Source organism: Mauremys reevesii, linkage group 8, assembly GCF_016161935.1.
Source record: "Mauremys reevesii isolate NIE-2019 linkage group 8, ASM1616193v1, whole genome shotgun sequence".
NCBI classification, from domain to species: domain Eukaryota; kingdom Metazoa; phylum Chordata; order Testudines; family Geoemydidae; genus Mauremys; species Mauremys reevesii.
In genome coordinates this window covers 88,218,519-88,244,036 of record NC_052630.1, presented here as the reverse complement: position 1 = coordinate 88,244,036, position 25,518 = coordinate 88,218,519, and the positions used below count along the sequence as shown (strand labels likewise).

The window sequence follows — 25,518 nt, the reverse complement described above, 5'->3', positions numbered from 1 at the left end:
GGTAACAGTCCGCCCAGCCCCGGCATGGGCAGCTCTAGCCTAGCCCGCGCTGGGCGCCGCGTCACGCCTGGGGCTGCTGTACCGACAGTGCTACGCGGAGCAGAGTTGCCACAGAGCCTTCCGCTCCTGGTCACATTTTTCCTCCTACAGGTTGTTCCTGCCAGGGAGCTGCGTGGGTGCGCGGGGGACTCTGATCCCTCCGACCATTACAGCACATCACGCGGTTCCCTTTTATTTATTTGTAATTTGGGACGGGAGGCACGAGAGGAAAAGAAACAAATGAGTAACGTACCTAGACGTGTACAGGGCGATTAGCGCCATCTAGCTCGAAATGAACACGGACACAAAACCCATTCAGACAGCTGCGCTGCTGTGTTAAACAATATCTAGCTACAGCATGATTGTAAAAAATTGTCTATCTCCATGCCTTATTTCTGTGCCATCAAAGCGAGAACCCAACTCTTAACCCTTAAACACTTGTAAATAAAGTCAAACTTTATTTACAAGTGCCTGTACAGACCTGGCAATATGACGGTGATTATAAGAATAAAAGGAAGTGAAAAGGATGCGTTATCCTCCCTGGAATTATCTGGTTTGATTGCGCTTTTCTACTGCTTTTTCACGTTGAAAATCAGCTATACTGGTATGGAATCTACACCTTTACATTGTTTTCAGGAGATGAAATCACTTTTTTAAAAAAAATCCTTAATATTCATTAGTCAGTTAAATATTTAATATTAATTAAAATTGTTAGGTGCTTTTTATTCTACCCTTGCTGCTTGTCTTCAGCTTAAATTCACACCACAGCTGTTTTCTCTTCTTCATATGGAGCTATCCTTACTTATAGAATCCTTCCTTATGTACAGATTTCCCTGATTCCAGCCCTTAATTTCTTTTATCCAGTACAATAGCGTCTGATACAAACATCACCTGTATCCATGAGTGTTACTAGAGCATAAATACCAATTGTTGTCATTAGCATCAAGCATCAGTATATAATAGACGATTGGAGTTGTTTTGGTAAGTGAGAAACAAAATGAGCCATCATCTTTCTCTTTAGAAATAAAAAATGTGCTAGATATTAATTCATAATATTCATGCTGCTCCTGATTCCATTCATATCAGATTAAGGAGGAATAGAACAAACAGGATGTGGCGTAGTCTTTAAAATGTGGTAGTAGAGGAAAACATTTTTTTAGTGGGGGAACTTCATTCCCCCTCCCCTGCCTTTGAGGCCACTTTATCATTTCATCGGGTAAAAATCCATTTTAGCCAAACAGTGGAAGTCTTAGTTATAAGTAACTAACATTGCAGGATATTTTTTTGTTACTGGAGTTTATTATTTTATTCAGGTGTGACAATTTTGAATAGATGGATAATAAATCTAGGGGGAAAGTAGTCATACAGAGTGAGATTAAGGTACCGTATTTATTCTCCCATTTTAGGGAAGTTTGATTAGTTTTTCACTTTTGTATATATAAAAACTTGCCAGCAGGGTCCATCTTACAGGTTTAGACTGCCATCTTAGGGGACATAATTGCTAAGTTCAGGTATCCTCTGGCAGATAATACTTTGTCATTCAAAGAGATAAATTCAGGTTTCATTAAAAAAACAAAACAAACAAAAAACAAACAAACCCAAATTTAACAGGTTTCAGAGTGGTAGCTGTGTTAGTCTGTATCAGCAAAACAATGTGTTAGTTTCTAAGGTGCCACAAGTACTCCTCCTTGTTTTTCCAAATTTAACAGAGATATTTTCATGAAAAAATGTTGAATGCAACTAACATGTTTGTAACACAAACATTTCACTTCTACTAGTGACTGAGAATCAGAAAGTGGAACTGAAGATAACACAACCAGTTCTAATACACCTGCATCCAACAATCTCAAATAGGCTTTACAAACATTACATCTGAAGTTTTTTAAAGCTCCCTAATGGGTTTGGACACCCAATTCACATTAAAATTAAATGTCAATTAAAATTGGACATCCATATCATTATGCAGCTTTGAAAAGCTCAGCCTAATTACATACATCTCACTGCACCCATGTGAGAGTATCTATCTAATTTATATGGCCCCCAGTAACTACAGTACCTGAGTGTCTCACCATTTTTGGTGTTCATCCCCCTCACCATCTGTGTGAGGTAGGGCAGAGCTATTCTTCTCATGTACAGATGGGGTATTGTGGCCCAGAGAGACTAAGGCCAAGACCCAAATCTCAAAGGTATTTAGGCTCCTAACTCCCATGGTTTTCAATGGAAATTAGGAGCCTAACTACCTTTGAGGAGCTGGGCCTAAGTGACTGGTCCAAGGTCACATAGGAAAGTCTGTAGTAGAGCTGGGACTTGTACCTAGGTGTCCTAAGGCTTAGCTTGTGCCCTAACCACTGGACCACCTGGCCTCTCTTGTATTATCTCCCTTTTACAAGTGACTAAACTGAGTTCAGAGAGGTCAGGGAACTTGCTCAAGATCACAAACACATGGGTTACAGCAACAGGATTACTAACACAACAGGTATCTCCTGTTTCCCAGTCCTCTTCTTGATCTAAGGTGTGAGAAAGAGGCTGAAATCAACTTATTTTCATTGTTGTAGTTGATAAGTACAAAAGATGGAAAACAGCCTAAATAGATAACACGAAATTAGCTCAACTCACCCACTTGCAGAACAATCCCTGTGGTCCCTAGAATTGCCATCAGAATGAAAGGGAAGAGTGATGGTGGTGGTGATCAGCACTGAGTGCTGCTATTTGGCCAAACTTTTTGGTATAGAGCATTCCATGGTGTATGCCATTGTGTTAGATATTTGCAGTCATACAGCAAGTCCTACTGTCCTGCATAAATATGGCAGCAAATGTGCATGAGAGGCCATAGTAATGACCCCCATTTCCTTTCCCAAACCCTCACCCGCTGCAAGCTCATTCCTGCGGACTGCTTTTTTATTTTACCTTGTTGCCAAAGGAATACAGGGAATTGCATTTGTCTCAAACAACAGCACCATCCAGTGATGTGTTGTGTTAATAACTTCGTATTTTTCACACTCAAACAGTATTTCAGGGACTATTTAAATCAGCTTTTTTCATGAAAGGTGCCAGCTGATATGTATATGGGGATTCAGCGCTGCCTTTATTTTTAGTGGAATGGCTATTTTATGCACATCAATCAATCTGAATCTAACAATTGTAGTTAGAATATCAAGTCTCGTGGAGATTTTATCCCTTGTACAGATAAAATTAAGGTTGTCTTTATATATTATTTGCTTTTTCTGGATGACAGTATAAGAATAAAAGTATTTGCATGGAGGTAGGATTCCAGATCCACAGGAGAACAAAAAAGTTGGCAAGCAGTAACAGATTCCACACATGTAGGCAGGCCTTTTTGAATGTGAGCTTGTGTTCAGTGCAGCATTAACTTAAGGTATAACTTAAGCGTTGCCCCCACATTGGCTTCCATGCACACACAAATGTCTACTCTAGCTGGAATAGAGGTGCTTTCAACCTTAGCTGGCCTGTCATGGGTTTGGGTGGAAGCTCAAGTGCTGCTGTTTGAACTGGTAACATAATGGGGACACAGATACTCTGTGTTGCTAATCCAATCACTGTAAAGCTCAAGTGTTAGGGCTTGTCTACCCTTGGAAACTTACTGAAATAAGAGTGTCCATCTGGGGGCTTACACTGAAATATCTTCACAGATCTTAATGGGTGTTGGAGATTTGACTCAACAGTTCTAGTCGTGAGAATGTGAACAAGATTTCTGTATTTATTGAACCCTGGCACATGATTAATTACATAATGCAATAGGTAGAAATTGCCTTGGTCTTTTCTTGTTTTTTTTCTTGGGTGACTTTAAGGCTCACAAAAAAAAGGTGGAGACCGGCCCCACAGAGATTGCAGCCCTGTGTGTAAATTTCTCCATCCTCCAAGGGTTGTATTTAGCCTCCTTGCCCGTTTAGACCCTTGCCACTGTACTGAGACCACCAGCAAGCCTGGTTACTAACATGGTAGTTTTCAGATAGGGATGCTTACCCCTTAGCAATTGAACCCTGATATCTAACTCATCTCTCATAGGTCAACCAACCATCAGATGTCAATTACTTCCACTTTCTCCTGACCTAGGTTAGATTCATACTGTTATTGACAGGCACAAAGATCTGTGCCCCACTGCCAGTTCCTGAGATACTCTGCTGCCACTATCAGTTGCAAGGCTCTTTTCTCCCAGACTGCTACACTTATGTCAGATCTGCTCTAATATGCCAACACTCCTATATACCTGCAATCTCCCTCACCCCACACCAGCTATTTTGCTATTCTCAGTTACTTTCCTTTGGCTAATCCTAGTACCCTTGATGTAGCAGTGTCCAATCAATCAATAAATGGAACATTACAAAAAAACCCAAAAACTAGAAAGTACCGGATGGGTGAATGCATCCAAATTACAGGGTGATACAGGATACAACCTGTCCTCTTCAGTTTAGTAACAAGACATTAGAGATGCCCTGGGTTGGACCTCACATTTCATGTTAATATTCATAGGTGTTTCACAACCAAATTAACATATATACATTGTTAAAAATGTATCAGAGAGAACGTTCTGTCTGCTTTCTCAAGCACTAGCACACTGTTGCTAGAAGAGCAATGTTGAGTCCACTCTTTTGTTCTCAAGAATAAGGCCCTGCACTAATTCTGAAGACCCAAAACAAGAGAATGGTTACAAATTGCATGTGTTAAGGGATTGCTAGGCAGGGCTTAGAAAAATCTTTAGAACATTATACCAAGCTAGGATTTTTGCCCAAATTCAGCTAGGAAGCTACAAGAATTCTCTGTCAACCGTTGTTTAAGGTAATCTAAAGGGGAGGGAGGGATGGGCTTGTATCTTGTAAATGTGGTTTTATTTTAATTCTTCATTTTGTACATTATCAAGAGTCTCAAGTATTGTTTTTTTTTTTTCTTCTTATTTTGCTGGAGGTTTCTGGTGGAAGAACTAGAGATGAGGATTTGAAACTCCCTTGTCTCTGTAGAAGCAGCAAAGAATCCTGTGGCACCTTATAGACTAACAGACGTTTTGCAGCATGAGCTTTCGTGGGTGAATACCCACTTCTTCGGATGCAAGCATCCGGTATTCACCCACGAAAGCTCATGCTGCAAAACGTCTGTTAGTCTATAAGGTGCCACAGGATTCTTTGCTGCTTCTACAGAACCAGACTAACACGGCTACCCCTCTGATACTTGACTCCCTTGTCTCTGTCTCTTAAAATCGTGCTCTCACTGTTTAGAAGGCATTTGAGTTAAATGGTTTTTAATACCTAATAGTTGAAAATAATCCAGGTAAAAACCACTTCTTTCCTCAATCAGGTTGTACTTGCTCGGCCTCTGTGATATCATAAGTTCTCCAAAATAGCCGGCAGATGGAACCCCTGCCGCTCAGAGGTTCAATCTGCCGGCTCCTACCAGCTGGGATCCCGGCTGCCGGACCCGCTCAGCCCGCTGCCAGGCTGGGGTCCCAGCCCTGCCCACAACCCCTGCGGTCTGGGGTTCTGGCTGCTGGACCTACCTTCTCCCTGGTTCCGGCCCATTCTCTTCCTCTCTCTGCACTGAGCTGAGGGTGGGAGTGCACTGAGCACATAGCTGAGGGTGAAGGGTCTCGCCAGGAGCTAGAATGAGGGAGGGGGCTCAGGGTTGTGGCAGGCGGTTTGTGTGTGGGGCACTTACCTGGACAGCTCCCATTTGATGAGAGGGGTGCAGGTGGGAACGTGTGTGTGTGAGGGGGTGTGCAGGAGCCCCCGCTTGGTGCTCAGGGTGGGGGATGTGGCGGGTGCATGGAGTGTGTGGGGGGGCTGGATGGTGTGGTGCAAGAGTCAGGGCAGAGAGCTGGGGGCATGTGAGGGGGGTGCAGATGTCAGGGAAGGGGGGGCTGGGTATGTCTGGGGGTGCCAAAGTCAGGGCTGGGGTCATGGGGGGTGTGGGGTGAAGGAGTCAAGCAGAGGGCTGGGTATGTATGAGGGAGGTACAGGGCCCAGGGCAGAGGGCTGTGTGTGTGTGTGGAGGGGGGGGGGGCGCGGCGGTGTCAGGGCTCAGGGCAGAGGGCTGGGTGACTGCCCCCTTCAGAATCCCCAAGCCCCCCGCTCCTTGTCCTCTGACTACCCCCTCCTGGGACCCCTGCCCCTAACTACCTCCCAGTCATCCCCTATCTAAGTCTCCCTGCCCCTTGTCCCCTGACTGCCCCCCTAGGACCCTATCTGTCCCGACTGCCCCAACCCTTATCCACACCCCCCGCCCCCAGACAGGACCCCCAGAACTCCTGACTTATCTAACCCCCCCCCAGCTTCTTGTCCCCTGACCACCCCCTCCAGAGACCCCCCACCCTAACTGCTCCCCAGGACCCTCCTTGCTCCCTGTCCCCCGACTGCCCTGACCCCTATCCACACCCCACCCTGACAGACCCTGGGACTCCCATTGCCCCATCCACCCCCTGCTCCCTGACTGCCCCCTCCAGAGATCCCCACCCCTAGCCACCACCACCATCCCGGCATCCCACTCCCTATCCAACCCACCCTGCTCCCTGTCCCCTGACTTCCCCCACCCCTTATCCAACCCACCCCGGCCCCCTTACCATGAGGCTACAAGCAGAGCCAGATACGCTGCCCCGTGGGACCCTACAGCCCCGCCCCCCAGAGCGCTGCGTGCGCGGCAACAGGGCTCCGGATGAGTGGGGAGAGTGTCTGCCTCCCTGTGGAGCCCCGGCCCCCAGAGTGCTGCATACGCGGCAGCAGGGCTCCAGGGGACGGGCCGGTGGCTTGCTGTGCTCAGTAGGACTATGATAGTAGGACTATGAGAAGACATACCACTTCCTAGATCAACAGGAAATTGAAGTGTTTTACAAAATGTAACACGTACCATTTCATAAGTTTGCATTCAGCACTTTCCCTTTACATGGTAAAATTTCTCCACAGCAATAGGTGCAATATGAGTTTAAAAATGAAATAAAACCCCTTTTCAGTAGTTTTGCATATATTATTACATATTTCACATATTCCTCCCATGACATAAACATGCATAAGTATAACCCCGTGGTCAGTGTATATTACATGGCATCCTCTGTGCCTGATCCACAGAGGACATGTCTGTAATAGCATGGCTATTTACCTCAAAATGTAAAAAAACATGTTTATTTGGTTTAAGTTTCACGCACAGTGCAGGGATGGAAAGTTGTCCCAAATTATTAGACATACTCATGCTAATCCTGCCTGCTCCAAGTTAGTATAATGCTAATTATTTAAGTTGAATGACTTAAGTTTTTATATTTTTCCTGAAAGATAAAGACATACTTAACATAAGCAATTCCTTGATCTTTTGTCACCCTCACCTCTTGCAGAAGAAACAAATCACTGAATTTAGGTCTGGGGCAAGTAAATCTGTTTACTTTTAAAATGTACTACTTTGCAATTTGAAGGCTACATATGCATTCTGTTAATGATTTAGGATTTCAACCCATACTCTTCTCTCCCGACTATTTATTTAAAAGGCAATTCAGCTGACCTTTTAAAAAAAAAATCAGTTACTCTTCATCTTTTACATTCATGGTTTGCATTTTCCATTTTCGCTCTATTTGGATAATGAAACTAGTATGGTCTGTTTTTATTCAGTTTTACTTTATGTTTTTGAAAGACAGTACATGCATTTCCATGAAGACATTTCTTTTATTCCTAACCAGAGCAGTTTCCCTTCATCTGGGCTAATATAAGTTTTCCAGGTTTAAAAGAGGTCTGTAGAAACTCCAACATTTACTGTATAGCTGGTATGTGTAATCCAAATATAAAGGTCTTTACTTAGGAAGTATGCAAGGCCAAGCAGAAGGCCATGGGACAATATTTTACTGTAGTCAAATTACAACATTAGGCTACAGAAGTTGATTTCTTTTTCCTGAAACAAGCCCTAAGACTAATCTGTTTTACACAAAGCGGGCCTGATTCTGATCTATTGCCCAGTGGTTTTTTGATTCAGTTATTCAATAAGAATGGATATTGCTTGTATTTTACGAGACATGCTGGGGCTGGATTAACTGCTTTTGCCTTTAAGTTGCTAGTTCTTCTTACATCACAGATATTTTAAACAGAATAAAAAGGCTTAGCATTGCGGAAAGTTTAAAGAGAGCCAGCAGATAGAAAGATTTGTTCTACATGTCTAAACAGAAACACTCATTGTATAATTGACTCACAGGCTTTATTTACATTTGTCTGCAGAATCATTTCGTCATTAAATGACCTAGTACATTTTATCTAAGCCAAATGAAACCATAATTTTCCTCAGTTATCTGTAGTCTACCATTTGCTAAAATTTAAAAACTTTTATCTAAGTACAGCAACAATTTTAATACAAAGCACAAGAATAAACCAAAAGGTAACATATAGCTTCTAATAGATCTAATTTTTACAATTTAGTAGGTAGACTTTCCTGAAGTCAGAGGCACAGTTAAAAAAGACTAACTGTTCTTGTGCAATCTAAACTACATTTAGCAAGGAAATCAGATATAAAAGAAAGTGATAAAGAAGTTGTTGCAGGGCAATTTTTTCTGCAAAAAGATTATCAAAATATTTCTACAACAAAAACATTTTGCTCTGTCAAATCAGTCCAAAGGGAACTTAAAAAGTCATTTAAAAAAAAAAAGAAAAGCAGAATGTAATTTTGCTCCGTTTGTCTTGTGAAGTTCATTTTACAAAAGCAACTATCAAAGATGTTGAAAGTTTTACTACTCAAATAATTACAGATATATTGCTTTTTTGTTTTAAAAAACATTATTTTCCCTTAACATACTTACCTTGTGATGCCACTGAAGATAACCGTTAACACAAATCTTTCTTAACTAAACGGAGCTCAAGAGTGACCAGGCTTTAATGTGATATTGCTAGTAAAACAAATTTCATAAAGCATTTTAAGCCATAAATTTTATAATGTTTAGGGGAACAGTGATGATCTTTGATCACATTTATTTAGAAGCAAAGATTTATCTGTATTTCAGGGAGAACTTCTTATGCAGTTTATCTACCACAAGTATAATTTACTGTGGAAAAAACTCTCTCTCCAGCCCAAATTAATCTTTGACTGGTGGCTTGCAGAGGCTTCAACCCTGTACCGTAACTCCAAAGAAACTAGTTTCATAAAGTCCCCCATCACTTCAAAAGTAGCTCCATAATGTTGATTTCAGCATTATAAGTCCATACAAGACTGTCCCCTTTCTAAGAGAGGATCACAGACTTCATACACATGGAAATTAAATTGCACCCAGCAACCTACTGCAGAAAACAAGCTTTTCCTTGGCAGGATCAAATAGGCTAAATCTCCATAGAGACTTACAGCTTTGAGACAGACCTCAGCTATGGAGAAGAGAGTGCTTAATGATCCCAAAAGCCTTCAAGCTGGGAGAGTGGAAGTCTCACTCACCCATTACAGAACCTAATATTGGTTGCAGGAATCAGACGTCTGCACTAAATGTGGGTGAGAGAACTGCCATTCATCACAACTTTTGTTTAAATACAGAAGAATTGGAAGCCTAGCCTAAAACCTCCCCCTATGGGATACTTTAGCCTTAGAATTGTAGTAATTTCCTCTGGTCCTAGCAAAAGTGCATCAAAGAAGCTCAGGAGCTGTTATGTGCAGGCAGCTCTCTTTTGGAGGGTGGGACTAAGCAGATCAACCTGTCTCCATTCACAGCTCAGGGAATGGTAAATAATGTAATGGGTTGGAGCCCTAAAAATTAAAAAACAAACCAACCATGTGGTAGTACTAAAATACATGGGCCCAATTATACATTGTTTAACAATACAAATATGCAACATCTGAGGAGATAAATGGAATAATGAAAAGTACACATCTACTTTGGGAAATTTATGGCTTAAAATGCTACCTTACTTTTTGTTTAATGAATGAACAAAGCTTCCCAGAAAGCAAGGACAAACATGCACTTCTACTAGCAGATTTAGCACTTCTGACCAAATAAGACACCAACTTCTTAAAAATATGCCTCATGCACTGGACTGGATTTTTTTTTTTTTTTAAATGTGAACTTTAATACATTATTTCTTTTTAGAACTTGTACGGGAACCAGAATGGGAAGATCCAGATGACGACCTGCGGCGTCTGTAAGATACAAACAGAGAAAACATGCAAAGAAATAAGTTCAAATTAATTGTATCACTCACACCTACAATAGTTAGAAGACTAATTTATTTGATGGGGTTATATATAAACTGAACATATAAATAATCTGAAACCTTCTGTTTAGGCTCACTAACGTATTACACTTTTTAGTATTAAATTTACCACACTTCATATTAAATTTACAATTCCTTGATGTCACAGTATTCATTTATGAAAGTTAATCAAGCAATGGAGTACATTAGCCCCTTCAAACACCGAAACAATGGTTATCTAGGTCTTTTTCTATGGAACATGCTCTTAACAGGAGATTTTGCAAAGAAAGATTTTTTTTGATGGTTTTAAAAAGCAGCATGGTAATTGGGAGAGGGAGGGCAGGAAACCTATTTTTAAATACCAAAATGAATAACTGATAAAAATCAATCCTTTCCCAGTTCATTTCATTTCTTCACAGAGTGTATTACACACATTTTAAATGCACCCATTCTTATTCTACATAAACCCAAACCTTTCGGGTGACCGTGATCTCGAACGTCTTTTTTTGCGATCACCGGGCGAAGAAGATCTAGAGCGACTCCGCTTCTTGCCTCTCTCAGGGGAAGATGATGAACGAGAGCTTGAGTAAGATCTTTTTCTTGGGGTTGAAGACCCCCTGTGGGACCTGGAGCTGGATCTTTATTAAGAAATAAATTTGATTTAATTTGTGCGTAATACAAAGAAGACAGCAAAAGTCTACTACAGAGTTCAGATCAAAGAACATTCAATACAAGATTTGCCACAACATTTTACAAAATGTATTTGTGGATATTTTAATACTTACTTCTTAGTTAAGAGTCAATAAGAACTTCTACCTTAACAATAAAAAAACCTTATTTTTAAAGTAATGCTTTTGAAATATGGTATTGTGGACCAGTGGTTTGGGAGCCTTTTCCCAGTGTTCTCAACAATTAAGCTTTTTTGTTAAACATACTGAAGGAGACTGGGATGAGAGACGGCCTACAAGACGACTATACTCGTGCTAAGTAATACAGTCCATAAAGTGAGAACTACAGATTTAACATAAGCTATTTAAAATCATGTTTCACTTTACCAGTAGAGAGACATATTCCATTGTGGATCATTAAACCAAGGATACTTCAAAAATAAACTGCCTAAAAAAATTACTAAAATTGGAAGAAATCTCAAAAAATGGCCATTCCTCCCACCCAAATTCGCCTATTTGAGTTTGCAAGACTTCTGCTAAACTGAAGCAATTTTAATAAATTAAAAATGTTAGCAAAATATCTTGCATGGCATTTTGTCATCTATGTTCACAAAAATCAGCTACTTTCTCATGAAAAAAAATCATTATTTGTGGATTGAAAAGGTGATGAAGTTAGGAGGTCCTAAATTCTATTTCCAAGCCCAATGTTAAACCCACCAGACAAAGAGGATTTGGTGACAGTACTTTTTTCAGATATCAAACCTGCAGAAATGTTTCACAATCTTCACTGTAAATAATAAAGCACTCACAAAAGTTAAGCAATTTAACAGACAGGTCTGAAATCCATTTTTAAACCAATTTTGTATCCTAAAAATAACTTGTTCTGAACTTGTTGCTTCAGTATCAATGGGATGTCAAATAATAATTTGCTTTGTCTTTTATTACTTAATTTTATACCAGTTGCAATTCTCACTAGGCTAAAATTCCAACTAATGCCCAGGACAAATATAGCTAATATGGACATTGGGCACATGGAGGGTGAAATGAGGAGTAATCCTTCCCTCAGAGCAGCTAAAGAACTGTTTCATAAGATACATCCACGCTGCACACCACTGGCTGCAGCATGTAGGGTAAGTGCAGCTCCATGCCACTGTGAAAAGCAGGATGCATCCATACTGCAGTATGTAGCTACATGGGGCAATGAAAGGCTCTGGCATGGGGGTGGCAGTGGGAACCTTTCCCCACTGCCTTCCCCCTGCCAGAACCTTTCCCTCCTCCCAAAGTCTTTCCCTGTGGTGGGGCAAAGCTCCAGCAGCTCCATGCTGCTGGAGCCTTTCCCCTACTACAGGGAGTTCCTGGAGCCTCTCTGTCCACTGTTGGGAGTCTTCCCCAGCTGGGGAGGAAAGCTCCAGCAGCAGAGCCTTTCCCTACACTACACTGCTAAAAATAACAACGTAGACAGGGAGGCACTGCTCAGGTGTGTAGAGAGCTGTGTAGAGTATATACCATGAGTGTCAGATGTATAGTTATTTATCCAAGCGTTCACTATCTATACTATTTTACTGTGGTCAGAGGTGGGGAGGGGAGTCCACATGCTGCCATAAGGAGTGTGCTATGTAGACATCCCACAGAGGCTGCATGGAGCACTTCCACGGTTTTCTCTTTAGGAGATAATGGAACCCCTGCTTATACTCCACCCCTTAAATGAGGATACTCAAGAGGTTTGTGCTACACAAGGGATGCAAAACTATTTTTAGATGCCCTGCCCTACTTGTTTCACACCATAGGGGCCCTCTCCAGGAATGGAAAAAAAGAGGTGAATTTGCATTCTACTGCAAAAACGTCTGTCAACAGGAAACCTCAGTGAACTCATCACAAGGACTACTTGCTAGCTTTGGCTACTTTGCACAGTTAATAATTGCTATACAAAACGACCAGCTAAATCATCTTTCATGAGTATATCCAGAAAATCTGGACCAAGTCTTGCTTGCCTTGACCACATGTGAGTAATCTCAGACTTCAGTGGGTTACTTACGTGAGTAATTGATCAGTGATTTCACATATTTCCCCTACGTTTACAAAAAAGTTTCAACAGTTTTGTCTAATGGATGTTCACATACGTTACCAACATATACAAAATAAGAGTATAGCACATCTTCTAATATTTCACACTTAATTGCCAGAGGAAACAGTAAATAAAGTTGCAAGAATTATTTTAAGGAAAAATATGCATTCAGATTCTCTTTGACATATTGCAGACACCGGATTATTCACTTGCTTGCTTTAGACCAGACTTTTAAAAATATTCTCATAAAAAAAAACAATCTTGCATTTTCAAGAATAATTATTTCATTTAATAGTGGTAACTCCTTGGAACACTGGACCAGGGAACAATTGACTTCCATGCTGAAAATGAGTTAAGTCGAAATTGCTTGTTTGTTTCTCTAAAAAACTATCAGTTCTGCTACCCTTTTAATTTCTCTCTGCAAAGCAGGGAGAAAACTACCTCATTCACCTTGATTTCGACCCACGAGATCTAGAATGTTCTCTGGAAGTGGAACGAGATCTTGATCTGGAACTCGAAGAGCTTCTTGAATGGGACCTGAAACAACATAGAGGATTTTTTCCAATACTTAAACAGCCTTGAGATATGATTATTGTAAAATTACATCTAGAATTTTGATCAATGCATACTAGCATCTGAAATACTAGTTCTTAATATTTGAAACTTAAAAAATTAATATTCATTTTCTTTCATAATTTGTTTTTAACAATATGCAGATGCAGCTCTTTATCATACATTAAAGTACTTGGGCCCGGATTCATGAAAGATTTTATTTGGTCTTTAAAAGTTTTGCCAGATTGTACATTGGAGTTATTTATTTACTTTCAACTGCTGATGGATAATTCTAGTTAGAATTTCCAATATATAAGGAATGGCATAAAGTTAAGGTTTTTATTAATGGCATCCTATTAAGATATTGAAAGTTGTCATTAGAACTATTAATTAAATTGTGAAAACAGACAAAGTAAGTAGGGTAGCAGTTATTCGGTAAAGTTAATAAAATGATTGCTTACCCTTTAACTATTTCATGAATCCAAACCAAACCTTGTAATTTGCACCTTAATGGGACACCATCAGCTTGGATTTTTAGAAGTGTATTAAATTAGGAGTCCTAGTGTCTGATATAGTACTCCAAATACACTATCATGAACATTTCTTAAACAAATTCTTTAAAAAGTGTCAAGATTTGTTATTCACTTGTTGATATTTAGAAGGCTCTTTTTAGCAAGTGTGAAACTGCCTATAATCAGTCTCATTGTTTCCTCTGTATAAAAGGCACAGTGCACACACAAGAGTAAATTTTTTTGCTAATTTACGGAAATCTCAGGCATTACTTGTAACTTTACAATGTTTTTAAACTAATGCAATTTTCAAATTGATGGTGTCTCCTTAAAATACAAGAAGCAGGAGTACAGTACTACAAGTCTGGTATAATTGTAATTATTTTGAAGAGAAGACATGTCAAATCAAAATTTAATAATCTTTTCTGGCACTATTTGGTAAATTAATTCCATAACTCCCAATAAATATTGTTACCAATGTCTCTATTTCATCATATTATACAGAACAAGAATAGTCTGCACTTTTATTTCTAGCAAGATAAGATTTAGGTTTCTAAAAAACAAAAACAAAACCTTCAAGGAGAACTCAAAACCCTTTGAACACACATAAATGAAGACTCAGCCCAACGTTGCGAATATGTATTGAAGTACCTGTGACAAGATTCCACCCAACACTGGGAGATCCCAGGAAACAAAATAAATTAAACTACTTTTCATCAACTTTGAGGGTTGTGAATTTATGTTTGACCCTTCATCTGAGCTGACTGTAGTTTGTACTATTTTTTTAAAAATATGACAGATAATCTTATTTGCATTCCAGTAGCTCCCATGCAGTGGGTGCAGTTCACACAGGATGACACAGTCCCTGCCTCACAGAGCTCAGACTCTAAGATGAAGGGTGGAAGAAGAGAAATGAAACGTACTATCAAAATGTGTTTTTTGATAAACAAATTGGCAAGTGCCAATCAGCTCTGCCAATAATATTTGGTTAGCTTCTTGAAGGCACTCTAGCCTATGTGGGCCTTACGGAGGCATTTCAAGGAAAGGATAGTGATCTATGGATCTGTTCATGGAGGGCATTCTGTACAGAAGAAACTTTATGAAGTGGAAAAGGGGAATTCAGTAGAGGGTTCAAAAAAAGTCAGGCAAGGACGGTGCACTTAGTAAATGAGTTTTGAATGGAAGGTGCAGGGACAATATGCTGTCATGTAGGCCAAGTAAAACATTTAATATACACATTCTAACAAAAAGGAAAAAGGAAAGCTAATTTTCACATATTTGAAATCCTGGCCACTTCAGAGACAAAAGCAAAGTGTGCCTCACTTACCTTAAAGTCTGGCAAAACAATAGCTGATATTTTAAACAGAGAAGCAGTTTTATATATTTATTTATTTATTTTACTCCAAGAACTTGAGACCATCCTAATGGATTTTTCTGCAGGTGCAAATTCTCCTAAACCAAGAGGTTATTCACCAAGTTTCAACTTGGGCAATTTATTATGGTCAAATTATAAGCTTCCTCCTACAGTAACTAATTCTTAGCTATACTACTACTAGTTAGATATCTATGTGTTAATCTTACATTTGTTAGTATTAAGGAGCTTAAGAAATAGAGATTTTTTTAACCAACTAATAAAATGATGTGTTTATTAAATGGTTGGTTCACTACTGATTTGAGAATAAGCTTTTCTGTGTTCTCTTTAAATGTGCAAATTAGAGCTTTTATCTGGCCTCACTGAGACCCATGTAGACCCTGCAAACTCTTTAACTCAGTTAAGATCATCTTCCTTGCCTGATGCTCAAACCACATCATAATCATCTTAATCCCTCCATTGACTTCCCCTTTTCTACCACATGAAACTCAAGTTTATCATCTTCACCTTCAAGGCATTTTCCAATAGTGGCCTTCTACTTTATCTGCTCTGATTGCATTACCTCCCACTTTACTATCCCCATCTCCCAGTTTGTCTACTTTTCTCCCAACAATCCTCAGTACTTCCAAAAAAGTGTCTATTTAACATTAAATGGAACTACTCAATAGCAAGCCAAAAGGACTACAATTAGTTTTCAAGCTTTCCTGTTTTTATAAGCCATATTTGTTACAGATACAGCTGAAACATTAACTCACTGAAAGCAAACTGACAAACTAAAAGAAGCCCTCACTTTTAAAACTGTGGAGCTACAAAAGGTCATTATAAAAATGTAATCTACCTGTGTAAACTGAATATATAAAACTGTCACATTATTAACTGAAACTATAAGTCAATCAAGAAAAAAAGATGTAAATAAAGAAGTTAGATACTGACATTTTGCCTGGCGTTACCCTTGACCTGTACCCGTTTACCTTGACCTAGACCTTGAGCTTGAGTGGGAGGATGAGCGCGATGAAGATTGTGAGTGGGAAGATCGAGATTTAGAGCGACTGCGCCTGTTGGATTTCTTTTTCTTATTAGCATCTTCTTCCTCACTGGCATCAAGATTATACTTTGAGAGATCAGCCTCCTCTTCATCCTCATCCTGAAAAAACGTAGACTGTTAGGTTTGGAGACTTAAATATGAAGAAAATATGCAAAAAGTAGGATTACATTTTAGACTATTTTCATTTGGAGTAGTAGTTTTTACTTGCTCTTGTTCTGTACTTTATTTGGAGCTTATTGCTCAATCTTTTCAAATCCGTTTTTTTAGTTCTCTTTTGTTAACAAAAAAATCTCAAGCACTGAGTGCAGCTTGTTAAAGATCAAATAGCTACATAAAAATAATTTCAGAAACAGCAATAAAATAGGACTGAAAAAAAGTGATCCTCAAAAACCTGCAAAATGACTAAATAATTAAAAAGTTAGATAGTGAATTATAATGCCAGCATTTGTATTACAGTTCAGTGACTGTTTTAAAAAAAATGAGACAAAGCTTTATTTTGGGCAGATGCCTGGCAGAATTCTCAGGCGCAGAGGAAGTCTATCTCATTACCAAACTTAGGTTCCAATCCTGCAAATTCCTTACATACTTAACTTTACACTCTGAGGAGTCCCATTGATTTTGTTGGTCAGTGTGTAAAAGTAAATATGTGCACAAGTCTTTTCATGATCATGGCCTAAAAGGAACAACTAATATTTAACAATCACTATGTATTAAAAACAAAACTGCAGATCAGGAGGATATTTATTTCAATTTTATAGCTAAAAATAAAGCCAGCATCATTTAACAGAAGACATCTGGAACATGTCTAGTCCATGTTGACATTTATTTTAGATATTTTGAAAACATTAGAAATAGTGCAGCAGTAGGTAATTCAAAAAGATGTTAGTGTGCATTTTCACCATAATCTACTGGATCTACCTATTAAGACAGCCTATATAAACATATATTTCTTACAATGATTAATTCTGTTCCCAAAGTTAAAATATAAATGTAAGTTTAAGTGGTAAGTTTCTGACCGCAGTCATTCAAAGCAACAAATACAGAGTTCAGGCTGACAAACTCTCCTCAGCTCATGCATTCTTCCAATACACACATATCCCACTCCAATATGCATACAGAGGTTAGGAGAACATATCATTCTTACTTATAACTTATGTATTGTATAACAATACTCATTTACAAGCAGCTAAGAATTAAGGCCAATCTCACTTAGTAAGAACATAGTATGTTAGCAGTAACAAAGAACAAGAATTATTTTACCTCATCCAATTTATACTTGGAAAGATCTTCATCCTCATCCTCCTCTTCTTCCCCTTCAGACTCCTTATCTTCTACTTCCTTCAGGATAGATGCAGGCCCAACTGGCTTCCCTCTGTATTTTTTCTTTTTGCGACCAAACTAATTGCAAATAAATAATGTGAGTGACACATGCTTTGTTTCCGCCCACTCCACCACAAGTAATACTAATTACAGTATATTAAACAAGCAGCCGCCTCTGAGCTAACATGAAAAGACTATAACGAACTAAGATTTTTGTAAGACTCATGGGAAAAAGTGAAAAATAGTAAAAACAACTTTAATTCAGGGCTTTGGAGAGGAGCCCAGAGCTGGAGCGCGGAGCAGTTCTGGAGCAGTGGAGCTGCAGATTTTTGCCTGGAGCTGGAGCACAGCTGGAGCACAGCTTCAAAGCCCTGCTTTAATTACAAATAAAAAAATATATTGCTATGTGTGGAGACGGAGAAGGCAAATGTCTACAATGAAATCTTAGCTGAATGACCAACAAGTACTCAGCAAAAACCTACTGTAGATCTAAAATGAAAGACACATCACAATGTCTATATTCTGATAAATTCATCAAAAATGTGGATGCAATCAAACAGCATGTGCTTTACAAAACTGCTTTATAACAGACTTCAGTATGTTGGGAAGCAGTATGAGCACCCTAAAGAAAATAGCATAGGAAATCTAAAGCAGATCTTGCAAGTAGTTAAACTAATGAAACAAACACAGTTAACTCCTACCAATTTAAATTTTAACTGATTTTTAGAAGTTCACCCCCACAACTTTCCAGATTCCACACCAATTCTGCTTCACATATGAATCGGCAAGAGCCGTAATTCAAAAGATTTATACAGCTAGCTTCCCTCACCCTGAGCCTGGGTGGCTGAGGTTGGTCTACGCCTAAAACTTAGGTCGATGTAGCTACATCACTCAGGCTGTGAAAAATTTCATGCACAGACGGATGTAGTTAGATCAACTTAAGGTAGTTGCAGCTAGGTCAAAGCTTGAACCCCACTATCAATGGCAGCTAGGCCAATGGAACAATTCTTCTGTTGACCCTAGCACCTCGAGGGGGTGGATTTACTACAGCAACAGAAAACCCCCTTCCATCGCTGCAGGAAGTGTCTATACTACAATGGCATAACTGCAGCTGTGTCCACTGTAGTACTTGCAGCGTAGATATACCCTGAGTTAGTTTCTCAAGCCAGGCTTCCCTGCCAGATATGTGCTCTTAACACAAATCTCTTCACTTTAACTTATGTTCCTCCAATGTAATAATTATACATAATCTTACCTCATCATACTCCCCATCTGATTCTTCACGTTCTATATACTCAACATTCTCTCTTTCATTAAAACCTCCTCCATATCCTGTAAATTGTAAAATAAGAATGTACTAGATAACCTCTTATATTGTGTAAGTTCAATTACACTAAATTCAAAGTCTTTGGTAAATACTTTTATTATGCTACATCTGATTAAAAGCCAATAGAAGATGTTTCTAGATGTATAAGCTATCATGAAATCTATACCAGGAATATTATGCAATCTGAAGGGAAGTAGACATTGAACTGTTCTCACACAAATGTATCAAAAATAGTTTTTACATATCTAATTGAGAAACTGAGGTAACCTTTGCTAAATGAAAGAAACACATCCCACTGCGACTGTTTAGCTAATTAAGGGCCAAGTGCCACAAAAGAGAGATAATCAGGCTGCAAATGTCCAGCAGAGAATTCCTCTTGTATAGGAGAACACCCTGCTGAAGCATCTGAACTGCAGCCAGACCCTGCCTCTCCTTCTGACCCACAGAGCATGTCAGGGCAGAGAGGGCTCTGTTCCACCACTGCCATACTTCCATGATGTAGGATCCATTATAGCACATAACGCATAAGTGGAATTTAATACTCTTTGCTAGCAGTTTTAAGATGAATACGATCAAGAGTGGGCCTGAGAATCAAGAAGCTGAAACAGACACCCTGACACCCTATAGATTTGCCAGGCAAATTTGGCATGGGAGATAATCTAGTACCCCAAAAACATTTTTTGCATGTTTTGTTTAACCCCACATTTATAGGGTGATTTCAGAAGGAAAGCAAAGGAAAAGGGAATATCACTGAGTTGACATTTCTGCTTAAAGCACAATTTTGTTACTGCTTTTTGTTGCATACAGGAAATATTTTATAAAGTGAAGCCTTAAGGTTATTTATCACATTCCATTTGAAATGATTGCTAGTAAATACATTAAAATTGCCCCTTCAATGGTATATACCCAACTATCATAACAAACTTGAACTTCCATTAAACTCCTCATTCTTCATTGCTCGTGCCATTTTCAAAATAACTGTTCTTGCCATTTGAAGTCATAGCAGATATTTTGACACAACAAATGTCACTAATGCAGCCAAATATAGCCCCGCAAAAAAGAGAATGACGACTACAAAGGGGGAATAATTAGCACACAAAAAAAAATGAACTTCTAAAGCGGAGATCCTTTCATTCAAGTATCCTTAGGAAAAAAGATATTAGTGAGCCATCCTTCTCTTCCCAAATCTGATAAGAATGGCTTCTACAGTGAATGTTTTTTATAAGGCAGCAACACATCAAAAAAATTCTCAACACACAAACCCAGCATGTATTTTGTTCAACTGTTTAGAGTCCCCAACATATATTTCACCATTTCTGAATATCTGCCGGGAGCTCAGAACTACTTATTTTAAATTTCAACTTTAATTTCAGCTATAATTTATAGTTGTTTGTAAGTAATAAAAATGCAGTGTGCTACATGTACTTTCAATATATACAACCAGTCAACATGACTGTTAGTTTATTTTTAAGACTAAATAGAATTGTTGAAGAAATAGAAAACTGATAAATTATACTTTTCTCTATGAGGAATAAATTAAGTTCTGTGCTTCTAATTTGAGAAGTGACAGAATATTAAAACAGATCAATTCCCTGACCATTTAACATCTACTGGGCTCGTCTACACAATTACAATCCAATCAGTTCCAGTTACAACATGGTTGCAACCCTGACCTAGTTATAATATGGTTCCATTTTGTAATGCAGATGGGACTTTATTATATTCAAAACATGACATGATTATGAAATAGTTATGCTCCATTCTACACTACAAACTGGAAATGTATTGTAACCTACTACTGACTTATAAGTCTAGTGTAGATGGACTCTATGGCTACATATCAGAAATTCAAAATTAACGTCTCCTGAGTTTAAACATAATCTGTTGGAAATTTATTTAAGAATTTGTTTTAATACTGTATCTTCATGAAAACTAAGAAAGTGGTTTAAACTGAATGACCTTAGGGATTTCCTGAGGTGAACCACTATCACACTTGTACTTTACATACTAGTAATACTTAGCACATATATAGACTTACAAGGATGGGATATGCAAGAAGAAGACTACTAGGTAGCATTGCTATGCATATTAAAAATGACCACTTGATTTAAGTTATGTTATGATTTCTAAAATTTATGAAGAGAACCGAGTATTTAAAAAGGCAAATTTATCTTACCTGTCCTTTCCTCCAGTTTTGCATACTTTGGAGTATTACACATATTACACTCTGATCTCCTGGCCCAGTTCACATTGCCACAACTTTAGTCAGGGAGGGAAAAGAAAGTAAGTGTAAAAATGCAACATTTTATTTCAAGTTAAATACCATGGGAATTAGGCAACATGCACCAGAAAAGAAGGAAATCAATTTATATTGATTAGCGGTAGTTTAAATTCACTACTAAACAAATACGTAATTGTAACATGATCAGGGCCCACTCTTGCAGTACTTATGTACACACAACTCCCAGAGAAGTCTATAGGAATTTTGCCAGCATAAGGATCACAGCCATGAGTCAAGTAGTCAGCCCGAAGAGCCCCAAGAGAGGCACAGCTATGATCAAGCTTAAAATGCATATACATGCACATATCTATACCAAATCACAGTATAGTAATAAAATGGCATATATTTGGGCATAAAAGGAACTTTCACATCATAACTGTACAAAAGTCATTTTTACCTGTCACTTCTTTCAAGGGTTCTATATATATTGAGGAAAGGTGCTTGGCTTATTTAAAAAAGACAGTAGAGATGGAAGGAAACAGAGGAAGATTGGAAAATAGTGTGAAAAGGACAAGAGTTAGAAGGTGAAAAATAGGAGCGCATGGATGTAATCTGTAGGAACACGGGGCAAGTGCAAGTTGTAAAGCTGAAATTTGAAATAAACGTCAACTAGAATTCAATTAGCATTTTCTAGAGATGGAAAAATATTCTAATAGGTACAGGATTCAGAGATTGGAAATTGTATGTAGATTAACAAAGACAATTCATAAATCAAAATTAAGAGGGTCTCAGGAGACATGAAGCGCTTCGTAAAATCAGGGTATCATAAAAAAGTCTGTTTCTATAAAAGTTTCAAACAATACAAGTATTCACATGTACAGAGTTTGTGGAAAAAGATAATTTTGCTGAATTTTGCACCTTTTGAAACTTCACAAAGTCACTATGAAGTTTTATGCTCTCATCCCCATCTCTTTTTTTAAAAAATCCACACACACAGTAACCTGTGATGTGAAGTAACTTGCCTACAGTCACACAGGAAGTTTTTCACTCAGATCAGGAACGGAACACATACTTCCAATCCTGTGCTGTAATCAAAAGACCGTTCTGTCTAAATTCATATTGATTAAATATTTGTTGTCCAGAAAAAAACTAAATGAAAACTAATCTAATGTGAAAACATACAAGCCCTATTTTAAAACGTGTTAAAAAAAAAAAGGAGGTTCCAATTTCTCTTGCCTACTCACTAAAAGCTACATTGTTTCTGACTGAGTTAAATATCCAAGATACATGACCTTTCAGTCAATTAAAAATGTTTATAGCAGAAATAATATTAAAGTTTCAAAACCAACATACGTTTTACATTGCCAATCATTAGCACTGAACAGGCCACGGCTCTTTTCAGCAAGCGTCTTCCCAATTTCAGTCCCTCCCGCTTTCATCATTTTGGCTTCAGTTGTTTTTTCTGAAAATAGATTAAACAAAATAATTTTCAAGAAGTTTCCTATAGATTGAACATTTCATTCTTTTTGGGGGAATATGAGAGAAGAGAACTCTAAACTGGAAAGATAGTCACCTCGACCACATCTGTTACAGCTGGTTCTTCTAGCAAAATTAACATTTCCACACCTGAAAAAAGAAATATATTCTTATGAAGGGCAATTAACAGTTTTTTTTTAAATGGGGAGAGGATAAAGATGATAGGAATTTATATTTGGAAAATCTTTTAAAGATGAAAAATCCTATAACGTTTTCTTTGTTTTGCAAAATGAATAATGACATTTTTCCAGCTTGAACAATTTTAATGTTGGTAGCTTAATTTTTGTAGCTAAAATAAAACTGCTATAAAAACTCAAAGGAACTTATAACAATGACTTTTTGTTTTCTAATCTCTGAAATAAATTAGCTGTTTGTAACAGGGTGGTTAGTTTTCTTTTTGTTGTACAAATACACATTTCAGACCAGCAAAAAAACCCCACAAACAAACAAACAGGCCACTGGCAAATTTCATTTTGTCAGAATTCTACTGGTTCACAGTAATAGCACTAGTCCTTCATTAACTGTAAACATCCCGCAAAAGTTGGCAAATATTTTGTATTTAGTAAAGCACTCTGGGTAAATATTTAACTTTTCTTATTAAATGTTTTCTCAAACATACTGGAAGCCAACTGAAGAATTATAAATAAGACTGAAGGATTGTTGGGTTTCCCTGAAGATTTTTAAGTACCCTGTACTGCAATAGCCATGTCATTTTCCAGTTTACGGTCCTGGCGCTGCAATGTTTCTGCTCAGGCGCATCCCTGCCCCTCCAGCCCTACCCACAGCGATCGGGCCCCGAGGAAGCACACGGGCCTGGGGCCACCCACGCAGAACACGTTGCGGGGCCAGGGCCCGTTCACTTTCTTTGCAGTGTGTGGTGGGTGCAGCGCTGCCATCGTGCCACCGCCCCGGGAGCGAAGTGACCCGGGGCTGCAGCCAGCAGAGTCGTTGAGCCTCCCGGGCGGGGAGGCCTCTGAGCTGAAGGGCGCTGATACAAAGGGCGTTATTCCTGTTTCGGGCCCCGCTGCCCCAGCCGGAGGCAGTAGAGATTCCCGCAGGGGAGCAGGCGCAGGGACCTGCCCCACCACCCATCCGTTCCCCAGCGGCCTCTGGCCCCCGGAGAAGTAACAGCCCCGCAAACGGCGCCTCCTGTGCCCGGTAGGAAGAAAACTCGAGGACCTTGAGCTCCCCGAACGCGGCCCCGCTCCCCGTCCACGGCGCCCCGAGGTCCGCACCCCCCGCCCCGGTCCATGGGGCTCCCGGGCCCCCCTCACTTCTTGTCCGGGCAGATCCAGTCCCCATCGCTGACTCGGAAATTCTTCGTCGACATTTTGGCCCACCGCGTCCAGAGCCAAGCGGCGCGGCAGGGCCGGGGTCCTGCGTCTGACGGGGCTGCCTCGCAGCGCCTGTTTCCCGCTATCAGCCGCCACAGGGTCGGCGCGCACAGGGCCCGGCCCTGCCCCAGGAAACGCGCCGAAGGGCGGCCGCGCGGCGCAGATTGTAATCAGGCAGTGGGATAGCCACCCTGCCCGGCCGGGAAGGGGGGGTGGCGCGGAGAGTTCCCCCTAGGGGCCGGAGGACCCCATCGGAGGGAGCGGGGCGGGGCTGAGGGTTGGGATGAGAAGTGGCGGAGGGAAGCAAAGGGAGAGTGTGGGGGAGGGCGGGGCTGTGGGGGGAGGGGGGGGAGCCGGAGAGGGAGGCGTAGCGGTGACCCTATTTCCCAAGGAGAAAACGGGGCAGACCCCAGCTCTGCCTTCCCCCCTGCAGGAGGGGGCTGGAGGCTCTGCCTGCTCCCCCCCCCCATCTAGGGTGACCAGATCCTTTGATTTTATAGGGACAGTCCCGATTTTGGGGTCTTTTTCTTATATAGGCTCCTATAACCCCCCCATGCCTGTCCCAATTTTTCACACTTGCTGTCTGGTCACCCTATGCCCATCACACCTTGCTCCACACCACACCCACCTTTTTTTGACAGAAGTGAGCATTTGTCCCAACTGTAAGCAAGTGCAAACCACACAAATGCCTCCTTTTGAAAAAAAAAAGTCAGGACAGCCAGTCAGAACTGCCCCAGCCAAAACTGGACGTATGGTCACCCTAGGGAGAGGAAGAGAAAGGGGCTGGGCTGAGATCAGACATGCTGGCTGATGCTGGGAGCAGTGCTACATGATACGGAGATGCACACAGCAACCATGGCCACAGCCCGCCTAGCCCAGGGATCCCAACACTGCTAAGAGTGCTGGTAATGGCAACAGTAGACATTTTTATGAGAGTTTCTGTAGGTAACCAGAGCCAAAGTGTCTGGGCCAGATCCTCAGGTAGCATGAACTGGTGTCACTGGAGCTTCGCTGCTGCTTGGCTGATTTACACCAGCTGAGGGTCCTGCTCTCTGATTTTTTCTGTTGCTGTCCGGTTCACTACACAGAACCGAGTCAAACTGGACTTCATTGCAAAGAAATTGTAAGTTTTCTTACAGGAAAAGCCACAAACTGTCTGGAAAGGAAGAGTAGATTAAATTACTTGCCTGAGTGAAATTAAATATCCAGAGAATTGCCGCGCCTGTGGGCTGGATCTGGCCCCTCAGGGCTTTGGATCCGGCCCATGGGATTTGCCCCCCGTGGTGCCGCAGGACCCGCACCGCTCTCAGAAGCAGCCGGCATGGCACCACATCCTGGGGGTGGGGAGAGCTCCATGCGTTGCTCCAAGCACCGCCCCCTGCAGC

At 40.2% G+C, this 25,518-nt stretch overlaps 1 protein-coding gene and 1 long non-coding RNA gene across 2 annotated transcripts; one reads left to right on the top strand and one right to left on the bottom strand.

Moving 5' to 3' along the window:
* The first annotated feature begins 497 nt into the window (after positions 1-497).
* LOC120369854 lies at positions 498-10,337 on the top strand. The gene is made up of 2 exons (XR_005583469.1): positions 498-643; positions 10,082-10,337. It is a non-coding gene; the product is annotated as an uncharacterized LOC120369854 (long non-coding RNA).
* Positions 8,199-24,255, bottom strand: ZRANB2 (zinc finger RANBP2-type containing 2). Its single transcript, XM_039483561.1, has 10 exons — positions 24,074-24,255; positions 22,837-22,889; positions 22,617-22,725; positions 21,219-21,301; positions 18,971-19,047; positions 17,656-17,793; positions 16,322-16,494; positions 13,368-13,454; positions 10,658-10,822; positions 8,199-10,131 (listed from the first exon to the last, which is right to left on the bottom strand). The coding sequence occupies exons 1-10, from the start codon at positions 24,127-24,129 to the stop codon at positions 10,068-10,070; spliced, it is 1,005 nt and encodes a 334-aa protein (XP_039339495.1). The 5' UTR covers positions 24,130-24,255; the 3' UTR covers positions 8,199-10,067.
* Positions 24,256-25,518: the final 1,263 nt, after the last annotated feature.